Raw genomic sequence first — 15,502 nt, forward strand, 5'->3', positions numbered from 1 at the left:
TGCTAAGTCTGGGGTGCTGATGGTGACACCCTACACCCCACATCCTAGATTTTTTCCCCATCACAGACACCACTCTCATGCCACAACTGCTCCTTCCCCAAAAGCACCCCATCACCCCTTACACCCCCTTTTCCCTGCACTCCTCCCCATCACCTGTGCCCCCTACCCTTAGGCCCTTCCCTGCTGCTTCCCAGGAGGGGGCTCCTCTTTCCTGAACCCCTTGATTCCTGAGTCCAAGTCCCCCACCCCAACAAGGGCCCTCCCCAGGTGGTCCCCCCAAATCTCCCCACCCCACCAGGGCCACCTCCAGGCCCAAGGCAATGGGCGGGCGGTGCATCCAGAGTGCTCCCCGCCTCTGGCCCGGCCCTGCCCTGCCTGCCACCCCGGGGCGGGCCCCGCACCCCGCTGGCCAGCCGGGCTGGCAGGCCCGCACCCCAGCAGGCGGGCGCAGGCGCAGGCGCAGGCGGCGGGCGGGCGGGCATGGGGCTGGGGATGGGGACTGCGGCGGCCGGGGAAGGGGCGCGCAGCCCGAGCCCCGCCGCCGTGTCGCTGGGCCTGGGCGTGGCGGTGGTGTCCAGCCTGGTGAACGGGTCCACGTTCGTGCTGCAGAAGAAGGGCATCGTGCGTGCCAAGCGGCGGGGTAGGCCGGGGCGCAGGGCGCAGGGGGGCAAGGGTGCAGGAGCCCATTGGGGTGCAAGTGGCTGGGGGCAGAGTCTGGGAGCTGCTGGGGCGGTTGCAGGACCCTAGGAGGGGGTTAAGGGCCTGGGGAGTTTGCTGGGGTGCAAGGTGCTGGAGGCCTGGGGGAGGGTGCGCCATTCTGAGGCCCTCTGGGGGTGCATGCTGGACGCATGGGGGGGGCAGGCCTGTACAGGGATGCAGGGCGAGCCCCCTACCCCCAAAGCACCCCCTTTTAAGCACAGCCCAACTCTGGTTTGTTGCATCCCTGGGTGAGTAGCTGGTTTGCCCCTGTAGGTTCAAGGTTTTTTGGTTTGGGGGATTGTTTTTTTTGGGGGGGGCCCACACCCGACAGCACAGGGGTTACTTCTGTCTCTGATCTCTGAAATTGCTCCTGGGAGGTTCAGGGGACCCTATGGGATGCCAGGGGTCAAACCCAGGTCCATCCTGGGTCGGCTGCATGCAAGGCAATGTCTTACTGCTGTGCTGTCTATCGCTCAGGTTCAAGCTTTGTATCTGATCCCCTGGACAGGTTCAGGCTCCACTCCACCACCACCCCAGTTTCTCCCACCCCAGCTCCTCAGGTTTCCCTGCACCCTGTTATAAGCCTGCCCCATGGAACCCAACGCCCGCCCCACCTCCCTCTGCCACCAAGTCTGCAAGTAGCCGCAGGGAGCACTGACCACTATCAGGGTGCCCCAGACAGGGAAGCTGTTGGTGGAACTGGATGGAGCCTCCAGTTTTCTGGGAGTCTTTGGCGTAGGGCATATTAGAGGGCCAGCTCAGATGGGTCAAACGAACATTGCCAGCCCAGTGGAGCACAGCCCTTGTCTGGGCCTGGAAAGGGAGAGTCCTCCCTGTCTCCAACCCCATTGTCTGCAGGCAGGGGAGACTGTGGTACTGCCTTGGGCAACTGGATTGTACTGACAGAACTAGGCCTGGCCTGGCTTAGTTCATCGACTTCCAGGTCCTGGCACCCTGCATACCTTCGGGAAGGAGACCAGGGCCCTTCCTTAGCTTAGGGTCAGTAGAAAATAGGAAATCATGTTTCTTTTTCTTTCTTTCTTTTTTTTTTTTCTCTATTTTTTTTTTTATTGTGACTGAAGTTCATTTAGGAAATCATGTTTCTGTGCTTTTTTTGTTTGTTTGTTTGTTTTTGTTTTTGGGTCACACCCGGCAGTGCTCAGGGGTTACTCCTGGCTCCAAGCTCAGAAATCGCTCCTGGCAGGCACGGGGGACCATATGGGATGCCGGGATTCGAACCAATGACCTTCTGCATGAAAGGCAAATGCATTACCTCCAGGCTATCTCTCCGTCCCAGAATGAGACTTTCTGAGTCTAAGGCTGAGCCAGGATTCTGCAAAGAGTCAGCCTGGGATGACAAAGTGGGGGCCTGGGTTTGGTCCCCAGCATCAGCAGGAGTGAGCTAATTTGAGCACACCCCCTAAAACTGCAAGGTGTGCCCCCTCTCATCCAAACCCACAAAAGCAAAACCACATGAGGAAAGGAGCCCCCGAGGTGGCTGGTGCTTCGTGGGGCTCAGCCGCAAGTGGGCAGGCAGGTCCTGGGTGGGTGGGTGTCTGTGGGAGCCTAACACAGACGCTCAGGTGAAAGAATTGGAAGCGTTTGTGGTGTGAATGCTTGCAGCAAATTTGGATCCTTCTTGAGGACAGGCTGGGAGAGGGACTGAGCAGTGGGCTGGGAAGTGCTCGTGTGTGGGTGTCTTGTATGTATGTGCCTGCTCCCCAACATGGTCCAGGGAATGGCATGCTTGGATGGGCTGGACACAATAGTTTGTGTGTGTATATGTGTGTGTGTGTCCAGGGGACAGCGTGCTTCAACATGCTTTCTCCCTCTCTGCAGCTGGGTTATCCCTCAATTCTCTTTTTTTTTTTTTTTTTTTTGCTTTATTTCTCACACTCGATGGTATTCAGGGGTCACTCCTGGCTCTGCACACAGGAATGACTCCTGGCAGGCTAGGGGGGTGGTCCCTTGGGAAGCCTGGGATTGAACACAGATCTACCACTTGCAAATACCCTCCCCATGGACTATCGCTCCAGCCCCTATACCTCTATTTTTTTTTGGGGGGGCCACACCCATTTGACGCTCAAGGGTTACTCCTGGCTATGTGCTCAGAAATCGCCCCTGGCTTGGGGGGACCATATGGGACGCCGGGGGATCGAACCGCCACGGTCCTTCCTTGGCTAGCGCTTGCAAGGCAGACACCTTACCTCCAGCGCCACCTACCCGGCCCCACCTCTATTTTTTTTTAGTGTGTATGTGTTAATGTGTGTGTGTGTGCACACGTGTGTGCGCGCGAGCACGCGTGCCTGTATGCTGCAGCTCATCCTAGGACCTAAGCAACACTGTGGCCCTCAGGATTACTCGTGGTGATTCTCAGAGGGGCTGTGACCTGCTGGGTTTAAACTTGGGGTCTCCTGCATGCCACCAAGCCATCAGCCTCTTTGACCCAGCTCCTGGCCCTGCCTGAAGCGTTTCTCTCCTTACACTGGCTTTGGGTTGGAGTTGGAGGGATAACACAGTGGGGAGGGCGCTTGCCTAGTATGTGGGTCAACCTGGGTTCACTCCCTGGTATCCCATTGGTCTTTCCAGCCCTCTAGGAATGATTCTTGAGGACAGAGCCAGGAGTGAGCTCTGAGCATGGCCAGGTGTGGCTCAAAAGTTGAAGGAAAAAAGATTTGGGAGCGGGCCCGGGTGATAGCACAGCAGTGGTAGGGTGTTTGCCTTGCACGCAGCTGACCCAGGGTAAACCTGGGTTTGATCCCTGGCATCTCATATGGTCCCCTGAGCCTGTCAGGAGGGATTTCTGAATGCAGAGCCAGGAGTAATCCCTGAGTACTGCCGGGTGTACCCCCAAAACAAAGCCAAATAAAGGTTTGGGGGATATTTGCCTTGGGTGCTCAGCGACTACCCCAGCTTGGTGCTCTGTGGTCATTCCTGGCAGTGTTTGGACCCAAATCTCCTTAGAGTTGTCCTCTCAGTCCCCTTGGCTCCTGGGCCCTGTGAGGCCCCTCCTGTCCCAACCTCTCAACCCACTCCTGCCTGCCCTCAGTTTCTTCCTTGTCTGGCCCTGATCCAACACACCAGGGCAGCCTCAGAACTGGGGAGAGGGTGTGTGAACTCACAAAAGGAACCCAGACTGGACCATGTGATCCTGGGGTGAGAGGGACTGTGCCAGAGTTCAGAGCTGGCCTCTGTTACCACTGCCTCTAGTCAGAGAATCCAATATAGGATCTGGGCTCTAAATGGGATGCGCCTGAGCAGATACAGGGCCTGACCCCTCAGAGTCAGACCTTGGGCACGTTAGCTCACAGAGGGACCATCTCATCTCCTGGTGCTAATGATAAATGTCCCAGATGGACCCCTTGTCTGGGGGTTGGGGGGCTGAGCAGCTGGAGAGTGAGGGGTGCCTGCTAGGGCTTCCCTTTATCCCTTTCTGCAGCTGGGTTATCCCCATTTCTCTTTTTTATTTATCTTATTTTTTTGGGGGGGGAGTCACACCCAGTGGCGCGCCTGGCTCTGTGCTCAGAAATCACTCCTGGCAGGCATAGGGGACCATATGGGATGCTGGGATTTGAACCACCAACCTTCTGCATGAAAGGCAAGGGCCCTACCTCTATGCTATCTCTCCGGCCCCCCCCCTCTTTTTTTTTTTTTTTTTTTTTTGTGGTTTTTGGGTCACACCCGTCAGTGCTCAGGGGTTATTCCTGGCTCCATGCTCAGAAATTGCTCCTGGCAGGCACGGGGGACCATAAGGGGCGCCGGGATTCAAACCGATGACCTCCTGCATGAAGGGCAAATGCCTTACCTCCATGCTATCTCTCCGGCCCCATTGTTTTTTTGTTTGTTTGTTTGTTTTTGGGTCATATCCGGCAGTGCTCAGTGGTTACTCCTGCTCAGAAATCACTCCTGGCCAAAAAACAAACAAACAAACAAACAAACAAACAAAAAAGGGCCCAGAGAGATAGCACAGCGGTGTTTGCCTTGCAAGCAGCCGATCCAGAACCAAAGGTGGTTGGTTCGAATCCCGGTGTCCCATAGGGTCCCCCGTGCCTGCCAGGAGCTATTTCTGAGCAGACAGCCAGGAGTAACCCCTGAGCACCGCCGGGTGTGGCCCCCCCAAAACAAAAAAAAAAAAGAAAAAAAAAGAAATCACTCCTGGCAGTCTCTGGGATGCCAGGATTTGAACCACTGACCTGCATGAAAGGTGAACGCCTTACCTCTGTGCTAATCTCCCTGGCCTCTCCTCTCTCTTTTTTATTTTGTTTTTGCCACACCCAATGGTACTCAGGGGTCATTCCTGGCTCTGCACACAGGAATCACTCCTGGCAGGCATGAGGGGGTCCCTATGGGACGGGATTGAACACAGATCTACCCTATGCAAGGTCCTCCCGGGTCTATCACTCCAGCCCCTATACCCCTATTTCTTTCCTTTTCTGTTTTGTTGTTGTTGTTGTTGTTGTTGTTTTGGGGCCACACTTGGTGTCACCCAGGGGTTGCACTGCACTCAGTGCACTTGCTCTGCACTCAGAAATCGCTCTGGGTAGGCTCAGGAGACCATATGGGGTGCCTGGATTCGAACCACCATCAGGGTCAGCTGCATGCAAGGCAAATAACCTACCACTGTGCTATTATTCTAGGCCTTATACCCCTATTTCTTACCTGTCAGTCCCAAGGTAGCTACAGATCTTGCACTCCCCTCCCCAAATCCTCCTGTAGTGTACCTGAGACCCACCCATTTCTGGGAGGGGTCTTGGGAACTGAATAGTAGGTGTAACCTTACCTGCAAGACCCTCCCATTCCTGGGAGGGGTCTTGGAAAAGATAGATAAGGCTGGAACGGAGGGAATTCGGCCCCCTTTTGGCCGTTTCCTTTGGCCCTGAAGATGGCTGAAGTGAGTTAAGACGCAGGGCTAGTCAAGAATGGCTGAATGCTTGAAAGGTTATGAGATAGGCCACACACATGTGGTGAATAGGGCACGAATAAAGTTAATGCTTCCTGAAGCCTGCCTGTGAGTGAGTGATTTCGCGTTTCACCTGGGCCTGGAACTCGCCGGCTGAATGGGGTTGCAGAGCCACGTGGTCTGGGGTGGCAGAGAGAAGAATCTCTCCATCCATCGCCATCCAGCCCCATCGTTATTTATTTGATTCTACATCCTCCTTTTTTTTTTTTTTTTTGGCTCACCAGGGCTTAGCTGGGATCACAAAGTGGGGGACCATCCTAGGGCATGAAACTAAGAGGATGCATGGGACCAAAGAGAGAAGACAACAAATATGGTGCCTGCCTTGCACAGGGCCAGCCTAGGTTTGCTCCCCAGCATCCCAGAAGGTCTCCTGAGCCTACCAGGAGCAGTCCCTGAGCCCAGAGCCAGGAGAAAGCTCCCAGCACCACCGGATATGGCCCCACATCAGCTACACAGAGAGAGAGAGAGAGAGAGAGACAGAGACAGAGACAGAGACAGAGACAGAGACAGAGAGACAGAGAGAGAGACAGAGATAGAGACAGAGACAGAGACTGAGAGAGACAGAGACAGACACAGAGACAGAGAGAGACAGACAGAGAGAGACAGACAGACAGACAGAGAGAGAGACTGGGAAGGGTGGCATCCATAGGAGAGCTGAGCCACTTGGGCTGGCTGGACAGTGGCTGCCTGCTGTCTTTTGGGTGTGTGTGTGTGCCACACCCAGTGGTGCTCAGGGCTTACTTCTGGCTCTGTGCTCAGAAATACTCCTGGCAGGCTCGGGGGACCATATGGGATGCCAAGGATCGAACCCCGACCAGCTGCGTACAAGGCAAAAGCCATAACACTGTGCTATCAACTCCGCCCCCTCCTTGTCTTCATCTTGAACTGGCATAGGAGAAAGCATCAGGGCCTTGGGCCAGTGCCCAGAAGACCCTGAATAAAGGTGCCCTGGCTGGCTGGAGGCACTGCTCTGTTCCTTCCTTCTAATTTTTTTTTTTTTGGTTTTGGGCCACATCCAGTAGTGCTCAGAGGTTATTCCTGGCTCTATGCTCAGAAATCGCTCCTGGCAGGCTTGGGGGACCATATGGGATGCTGAGGATCAAACCCGGGTCTGTCCTGGGTCGGCCACATGCAAGGCAAATGCCCTATTGCTGTGCACTCTCCAGCCCCTCTCTTCTTTTTTAGGACATGGTCTCCTTCTCCTCCTTCCTCTTCTTTCTCTTCCTCTTCTCCTTTCTCTTCATCTTTCTTGCTCCTCTTCTTTCTCTTCCTCTTCTCCTTTCTCTTCATCTTTCTTGCTCCTCTTCCTCTCCTTCCTCTTCTCCTCTGTCCTTCCTTCTCTTCTTCCTTTTCTTTTCCTTCTCTCTTCTCCTCCCTCTTTTTCTCTTCCTCCTCCTTCCTCATTCTCCTTCCTAAAATAATATAGGCTGATTATTCTTGTCCATAACCCCTGCTTGTTTGTTTCATTACTCATTGCTCCCCCCCCCCAACTGCTTCTAAAGCGACTTTAGAGGCTTTTCCAGACTGCCTCAACCTATATATAGATGCATCCTGTCCATATATAGCTCCCAAAGTTGGTTTCCAGAAATGTCCTCTGCCTGTCATCCACCACCACCCCAAGCACACACACCATAGGGCTGGCCAGAGACATGCTCAAATTTCAGCGAGTGGCTCTTTCCACACGGGCTTGAAATGCTTCACCCCTTATTTAGATTGTTTTAGCCCAGGCCCTTTCTAGGAGTTCTGATCGGCTTCCTCTGGGCTTGGCAGGCCCAAGCATCCTGCTAGTTGGTCACTGTTGTTGTTTGTTCCAGAAGCATTTGTGTTGCCTTCGGCTGGGCAGGGCTTAGGGCTTGATCTTTGCCAAGGAGAAAGAACTAGAAGAAATTCGGCAGTGACAGGGGCAGAGCGGTAGTGCAGCGGGTCGGGTGTTGGTTTTGCATGCAGCTGACCCAGATTCAATCCTCGAGCACCCCCAGGAGTGATTCTGGAACACAGACTCAGGAGTCAGCCCCGAGCACCACCAGGTGTGGCCCCAAATGAAAAGCAATAGCCACACACAGTTCCCCTTTGTATTCTGTGATTTGTACTCTCTGACCCAAAATTTCTCTCTTGTCCAGGCACCTCGTACCTCACTGATATTGTGTGGTGGGCAGGCACAATCGCAAGTGAGTACCCTGGGCCCTGTTATCTGTGTCCACTGGGGCTGGCACTCTGGCAGGGCTGAAAGGGATGGTCTGTCCCAACTCAGGATCAAGCACGGGAGGGTGGGAGGTTGTGTCTCCACTTTGAGGAGGCTCAAGCTGTACTCCCCAGAGTGGCTCTTGAGTTGCTGCATCTCCATGACTCGGCCACATAGACATTCCAAGAATCTTTGCTTTGCCTTTTGAGAGCCGCAAAAGAGGGGATAAGAGGGTGAGCTCAAGGCAGCCACTTTGGGGTGCTGAGGCAGAGAAGCCATAAATCTATGAACAAGTAACAAGGACAGAAAAGTTCTTGCCAGTTCTGGTGTGGGCAGCTCTGGTGGACCCTATGAGCCTATTGCTTAGGGGATGTTGCTGTAGGAACGGTTATGAGGGGAGTTGAGGGGAGGAGGGTTGGAGTAAAATTCCTGCTTTGGGAAAATGGGGGAGCTGAAGAGGGCTTTGAAAAACCCTTTTGTCAGTTTGAGAGGGTCAGTATGTGGCATTGGCACCACTTGGCAACCAGTACCTGCTGCTGGTAGCATGGATGCCAGGCCCCAATTGGCCCCCCCTCCAAGCCCAGTGGGCATGGCAACTTTCTGCCCCACAAGGATGATGGAACCTGCTATTCTTTCCGCAGTGGCTGTGGGCCAGATCGGCAACTTCCTGGCATATACGGCTGTCCCCACGGTGCTGGTGACGCCCCTTGGTGCCCTTGGAGTGCCATTTGGGTGAGTGCGGGGTTCTGGGGTTCATTGCCGAGTGTGAGGCTGAAAGTATTTGTTTCTTGGACCTAGAGAGTAAGAGCCAGGTTAACATGGTCCCCTCAACAGACCATCAGGCTAAGATGGTCCCCTCAACACCGCCAGGAGTGACCCTAAAACACTGCTGGGTAGTTGAGTATGTATCCCAAATACCTCTCCCTCTTAAAAAGGTTCATTTTCAGTATATTTATTAGAATAATTCAAATCGGAGCCTGCATGTGTAAGGAACTCACCTCGCACACAGCTCTTCCCCAGGAGTGATCCCTGATGATATCCGATGTGGACACCCCCAACCCCACAATAAAACTAAGAACCGAGGCAAGAGAGAAGGCACAGAGAGTGGGCACTCACTTGCCTTGCATCCCTCAGTCCTCAGCTCAGGTTCTTGTTTTGTTTTGTTTTGGTTTGGTGTTTGGTTTGTTTTTGGGGGGTCACACCCAGCAGTGCTCAGAGGTTACTCCTGGCTCTGCTCTCAGAAATTACTCCTGGCAGGCTCTGGGAACCTTTTGGGATGCCGGGATTCGAACCACCGTCCTTCTGCATGTAAGGCAAATGCCCTACCTCCACGCTATCTCTTCAGCAGCTCAAGTTTTTTTTTGTTTTTTTTTGTTTTGGGTCACACGCAGTGACGGCACACTCAGGGGTTACACCATTGCCCCTGGCAGGTTTGGGGGACCATATGGGATGCCGGGATTCCAACCACCATCCATCCTGGGTTGGCTGTGGGTAAGGCAAACACCCTGCCACTGTGCTATCTCTTCGACCCCCTCAGCTCAGGCTCTATCCAAGCACCATGAATGGTTCATTCCCCAAGATCAGGAGTGATCCCTGAGTGCAGAGCCAGGAATAAGCCCTGAACACTGCCAAAATGTGGTCCAGCACCTAAGAATAGAGCTCCCGTATGAGTCAACAGCGCCACTTCTTGGCATCTGTCCCAAGAACATGACACCGTTAGTCTGAGAAGCTCCATACTTGGTGCAGTGCCAGGTCCAACAGCCTGAGAAGAACCCTAATGGCCAAAAATGGCTCCAGTGGCCGGAGTGATAGCACAGCAGCAAGGCTTTTGATTGCACGCAGCTGACCTGTTATGGACTCGGGTTTGACTCCTGGCATCCCATATGGTCCCCCGAACCTGCCGGGGTGATTTCTTTCTTTTTTTTTTTTTTTTTTTTTTTGGTTTTCTGGGCCACAGCCAGCGGTGCTCAGGGGTTACTCCTGGCTGTCTGCTCAGAAATAGCTCTTGGCAGGCACAGGGGACCATATGGGACACCGGGATCGAACCAACCACCTTTGGTCCTGGATTGGCTGCTTGCAAGGCAAACGCCGCTGTGCTATCTCTCCGGGCCCTGCCGGGGTGATTTCTGAGTGCAGAGCCAAGAGTAACTCCTGGGCATCACCAGATGTGACCCCCCCCCAAAAAAAGGCAGTTCTGGCAGGCATCTTGGTGTAGATATGAGATACAAGGCTGCCAGACTATATGTGTTTCACCCTCAGCATGTTTGGATTATTTCATGCGCAACCCTGATTTAGACTTGTTCGCCCAGGGTTGGAAATACAGCACCTGGGGTGATTTTACAGTTTTGTACTAAAGAAGCACTCCTGGAGGTGCTTGAGGGATCATCTGGGATGCCAGGGATGGAACCTGGGTTGGCCCATGCAAGGCAAATGCCCTACCTGCTATACTATTGCTCCAGCCCTATATGCTGTCTTTTAAGTGGTGCTGACCTCTGAAAAATGTATAAGTGAAGTGGGAGACCCTGGGACAATGATGGGGACGAGCAGATACCTGGGCCTAGGGTATGATATTGAAATATTTCACCTATGACAGGGCCCGCAAAGGTAGCAGATAGGGGAGACATTTGCTGTGCACCTGTAAGACCATCTCTGTTTTGGGGTAAGACCAAGTTGTAAACAAACAAATACAAAGGAACCAGGGGTGGTCTTTGTTTTGGGTAAGACAAGATCTAATGTAACACAGAGCCAAGAGCATCACCGGCTGTGGCCCTGAAACCAAAGATAACAACAACAGAAACACAGAAAGTCTCCATCAAATGTGTTTAATGAGGAAAACATGTCCTTGTGGGCTGAAGCAGTTGCAGTATAGAAACAGGCCTGATTAAAAATGAAGTTTCTGGGGCCGGAGAGATAGCATGGAGGTAAGGTGTTTGCCTTTCATGCAGGAGGTCATCGGTTCGAATCCCGGTGTCCCATATGGTCCCCTGTGCCTGCCAGGAGCAATTTCTGAGCATGGAGCCAGGAATAACCCCTGAGCACTGCCGGGTGTGACCCAAAAAACCACACACACACAAAAAAATGAACTTTCTTTTCCTGCAGCTCTATTTTAGCCTCTTATCTTCTGAAGGAGAAGCTCAACATCTTGGGCAAGTTGGGGTGTCTGCTGAGCTGCGCGGGCTCTGTCGTGCTGATCATCCACTCCCCGAAAGCTGAGAGCGTGACCACACAAGCAGAGCTGGAGGAGAAGCTGACCAATCCGGGTAAGGGGTCCCCTGTCCCCCCACGGTTCCCCTTGCTGTTCCTGAGAGCTGGGATGAAGCCTGTCCCTTCCCCCTCCCCACTGCGCTGCAAAGACCTGCACTGGTCTATCCTGCAGCTCCTGCCCCTCACAAAGTGCTTCCTACTGCCCTGCCCCACCTCTTGGGGCCCTACTTCCCAAGGAGTAGTGGGAGAGGGAGAGGGAGAGGGAGGGGGAGGGGGAGAGAGACACACACACACACACACACACACACACACACAAGAGAGAGATAAAAGAGAGAGAGACACAAGAGAGAGAGACACAAGAGAGGAGAGAGAGAGAAACAAGAGAGGAGAGAGAGAAACAAGAGAGACAAGAGAGGAGAGAGAGAGGGACGGAGATATGAGAGAGGAAAGAGAAAGAGAAACTATATCTGTGAGTATTCCTGAGTCTAGAGTTCAGACATGTGTGTATGTGTGTCTCTATGTGTACATTTGTATATGTGTGTGTGTGTGTGTGTGTGACAAAGAGAGGGAGAGAGAAAGAAAGAGAGAGAGTGAGAGAGAGAGTGTGTCAGTTTGTGTCTCTTCTTCCTGGGTCCAGGGCCCAGACCCAAGCTGAATGGAGTGGACGTGTGGTAATATATTCCTGATCTCAGGATCCCAGTCCTGCCTCAGCATTGGCATCCAGGAGGCAGAACCTAAGTAGTTCTGGAAGATTCCCTCTCTGCATGAGTTCCATGCAGAACTCCCATGGCTCTGCCCACAGAGCAAGCTCCAGGCCCCGCACGGTCTTCACCTGGGTCGCTTCTCAGTCTGGGGAGACACCTGGGAGCTCTGAGGACAGGCTCGTTTCTAAACTATGTGCCCCCTTGGCTCGGCTTCATATGCTGGAGCATAGCCCTGAGGCCCTAACTGTTCATGCTGAGGGGCATTGTGCCCACAGGCTACTCTCAGTGGTGCAGGGCTGGGGATCAAACTCGAGGCCATGTCCCAGTACATGTTGCTGGGCCCAAGCTTTGTTCTTTTTGTTTGTTTTTGGGCCACACACAGTGATGATTAGGGTTTACTCTTGGCTCTGCACTCAAGGATCATTCCTGGTGGTGCTCAGGGCACCAAACAGGATACTTGGGATTGCACTCAGGCCGGCCACATGCAAAGCAAACAAACATTTCAACCCATTGTCCCACGGCTCCAATCCCACAAAAGTCTTTTTTGTTGTTGTTGCTGTTGTTTGGTTTTGGAGATGCCACTTGCAGCTATGCTCAGGGCTTACTCTTGGTGGAGTTTAGGGGACCAGATGGAGGGAGTATCAGAGATCAGACCACTGAGTGCCAAGCAAACTCCTGACCCAGCTCACCCACTCCTTCCCCCGGAATAATTCTTTTCTGTTTTTTGTTGTTTTGGTTTTGGTTTTGGGGTCACACCCGGCAATACTCAGAGCTTGCTCCTGCCTCTGCATTCCCAAATCACTCCCGGTGGGACCCTGGGGACCCTCAGGGGTGCTGGGAATCGAACCTAGGTGAGGCAAATGCAAAGCTCCCACTGTGCTATCTCCCCAGCTCACCCCAGAATAGTTCTTGATAACGATTCCAGTGGGTCCAGCAGAATCTTCCCCAACAGTGCTCTGGAACGGCCTGGGAGAGCGAGCTGGCCCAGTGGGCTTTGTTTAAAGGACTTGTCCCAGGACCAGAGCGATAGCACAGCAGTGTGGCATCTGCCTTGCATGTGGCCAACCCGGCTCGAACCCAGATTTTTTTTTTGTTGTTTTTTTGGGGGGTCACACCCGGCGGTGCTCAGGGGTTACTCCTGGCTGTCTGCTCAGAAATAGCTCCTGGCAGGCACGGGGGACCCTATGGGACACCCGGATTCGAACCAACCACCTTTGGTACTGGATCGGCTGCTTGCAAGGCAAATGCCGCTGTACTATCTCTCTGGGTCCTTGAACCCAGATTTGCTCCCCAGCATCCCATATGGCTCCCTGAGCCTGCCAGGAGCAATTTTTGAGTGCAGAGCCAGGAGGAACCCTTGAGTGTCGCCAGGTGTGGCCCCCCCAAAAGCAAACCAAACAAAAAAGGAAAAGGCTTGTCCCATCTCTCCTTTCAGTGTTCATGTGGTTGGGCCTGGCGGGCTTTGTTTTTACAGCCTGTGCCATCTCTCCTCTCCTCTCTCTTCTCCTCTCCTCTCTTCTCAGTGTTTGTGGGGTACCTGTGCATCGTCCTCCTCATGCTGCTCCTGCTCATCTTCTGGATCGCCCCGGCGCACGGGCCCACCAATATCATGGTGTACATCAGCATTTGCTCCCTGCTGGGCAGCTTCACCGTGCCTTCCACCAAGGGCATCGGCCTGGCGGCCCAAGACCTGCTGCACAACAACCCGTCCAGCCAGCGCGCTCTGTGCCTGTGCCTGGTGCTCCTGGCCGTGCTGGGCTGCAGCATCATCATCCAGTTCCGCTACATCAACAAGGCCCTCGAGTGCTTCGACTCGTCTGTGTTCGGCGCCATCTACTACGTGGTGTTCACCACGCTGGTCCTGCTGGCCTCGGCCATCCTCTTCCGCGAGTGGAGCAACGTGGGCCTGGTGGACTTCCTGGGCATGGCCTGCGGGTTCACCACCGTCTCGGTGGGCATCGTCCTCATCCAGGTGTTCAAGGAATTCAACTTTCACCTCGGTGAGATGAACAAGTCGAACATGAAAACAGACTAGGCGTGCGGAGCCAGGCCGGGTGGGCCGGGGGAAAGCAGGAGGTGCAAGTGGTCGTGTAGTCTTCCATTCATGTGAGGTGCAAGAGACCGAAAAGGTCTTAGCCTGGCCTATGGGAGCTGTGGGGGGGAACATCTGGGCACCTCCTTTCTTCCTTGAGTCTCTGAGGGAGGGAGCGAAGAAGGTTCTGGTGTGTTTAGGTGGAAGTTCTCAAAAATTCCCTTCCCTTTCGACGCATTTGAGCATTGAAATGGAGAACAGAAATGGGGTTTTTGTTCTGGTTGACTCTTATGGGGTGGAGGGTAGGGGAAATCAAAGGATCAGAGGCTCCTCAGCTGATGGCCTTTGGGAAGGGGAGAAAGGGTCGTCTGGACATCCGAGGCCACGCTGCCCGTGTGTCTTGGTTGTGTTATTTCGCTTGATGCATGATCGCATCCGGGTGCAACATCTAATACCGAGGTCACGTCCACGCCATTGTTTTTAAACCCTTCTTCCGAGCTCTTCCATACACTGTCCCCCAGCTCTGAGGCATTTTATTTTTCAAATTGTAAGCATATCGAGAGGGGTGAAGGGAATTGGAGGGGACCTTCCGTTTTGCAGAACAACTGTTCGATAGCTCAAATCAATTTCAGTGCCTTTATCACTTGGAACTATTCACTTCTTTCAATGATTACCATGTGTGTTTGGTCACTTAGATTAATGCAGCTTCCCTCAGCGATAACTTTAGTACTTCACTCTTAGAAGGAGAGAGCCGTGAGAAATGATCCATTCACACTTGTGGCATGTGTATAGTCCCACTGAAAACCATTATTTCTGAAGCATGAGGTAATATTTTTTGGTTTTGGGGGGGGTTTTTTGGTTTTGTTGTGGGGTCACACCTGGAGGAGCTCAGGGGTTACTCCTGGCTCGGCACTCATGAATTACTCCTGGCAGGGCTGGGGGAACCATTTGGGATGCTGGGGATTAAACGCAGGTCAGCTGTGTGTAAGGCAAATACCCCCCCCCCCGTAGTATCACTCCTGCCCTGCATGAAGAATATTTTATTTACATTCAAGTCTGTGTCACTAGGATCCGGTATTGGACCATACCCACCTCTCTTTCCACAAGCCTGTGACCACTCTGAAGAAATGGCTTGTTGATCTTCTTATTAAACAGTGTGTAGACTGAATCTCCTAAAACACAACAGAGCTAAGGATAAAAAGTCAAGTTCAGCCTAGTTTCAACTTGTGTCCTTTTTTTTTTTTTTATGGTTTTTGGGCCATACCCAGTGGCACTCAGGGGTTACACCTGGTTCTGTGCTCAGAAATCTTTCCTGGCAGGCTTGGGGACCATATAGGATACAGGGGATCAAATCTGGGTCCGTCTCGGTTGGCAATGTGCAAGGTAAATGTGCAAGGTAAAATGTGCAATGTGCAAGGTAAACACCTTACCACTATGCTATAGCTTGGACCTCAATTTTGTGTTCCGTAAACTTCTATGGGGCGTTTTCCAAATAATTTGTAGCCACACGGAAAAAAAGATGCACTGAGTCACCTCCTGGCTTTTCTTCAATGATAGAACACCTCCATGGCAGTCGAATTTCTGAAATACAAAAGCAGCCGTTCGGTATGACAGTATTTGGAGAGCAGTGGGCACTGCCTGTCTGCATGCAGTTGACTTTTAATGGGCAGTAACTGGCAAGAGGCAAGGCCACTTGGGTGCTTTTGCAAGGGACCATGTAT

At 53.0% G+C, this 15,502-nt stretch overlaps 1 protein-coding gene across 1 annotated transcript; it reads left to right on the plus strand.

Annotated features, from left to right (window-relative positions):
- Window positions 1-477: 477 nt before the first annotated feature.
- NIPA1 (NIPA magnesium transporter 1) lies at window positions 478-14,617 on the plus strand. The gene is made up of 5 exons (XM_049782706.1): window positions 478-640; window positions 7,780-7,827; window positions 8,483-8,573; window positions 10,941-11,101; window positions 13,273-14,617. The coding sequence occupies exons 1-5, from the start codon at window positions 481-483 to the stop codon at window positions 13,782-13,784; spliced, it is 972 nt and encodes a 323-aa protein (XP_049638663.1). The 5' UTR covers window positions 478-480; the 3' UTR covers window positions 13,785-14,617.
- The last annotated feature ends 885 nt before the right edge of the window (window positions 14,618-15,502 follow it).

This window comes from Suncus etruscus, chromosome 11 (assembly GCF_024139225.1).
Source record: "Suncus etruscus isolate mSunEtr1 chromosome 11, mSunEtr1.pri.cur, whole genome shotgun sequence".
NCBI lineage: Eukaryota > Metazoa > Chordata > Mammalia > Eulipotyphla > Soricidae > Suncus > Suncus etruscus.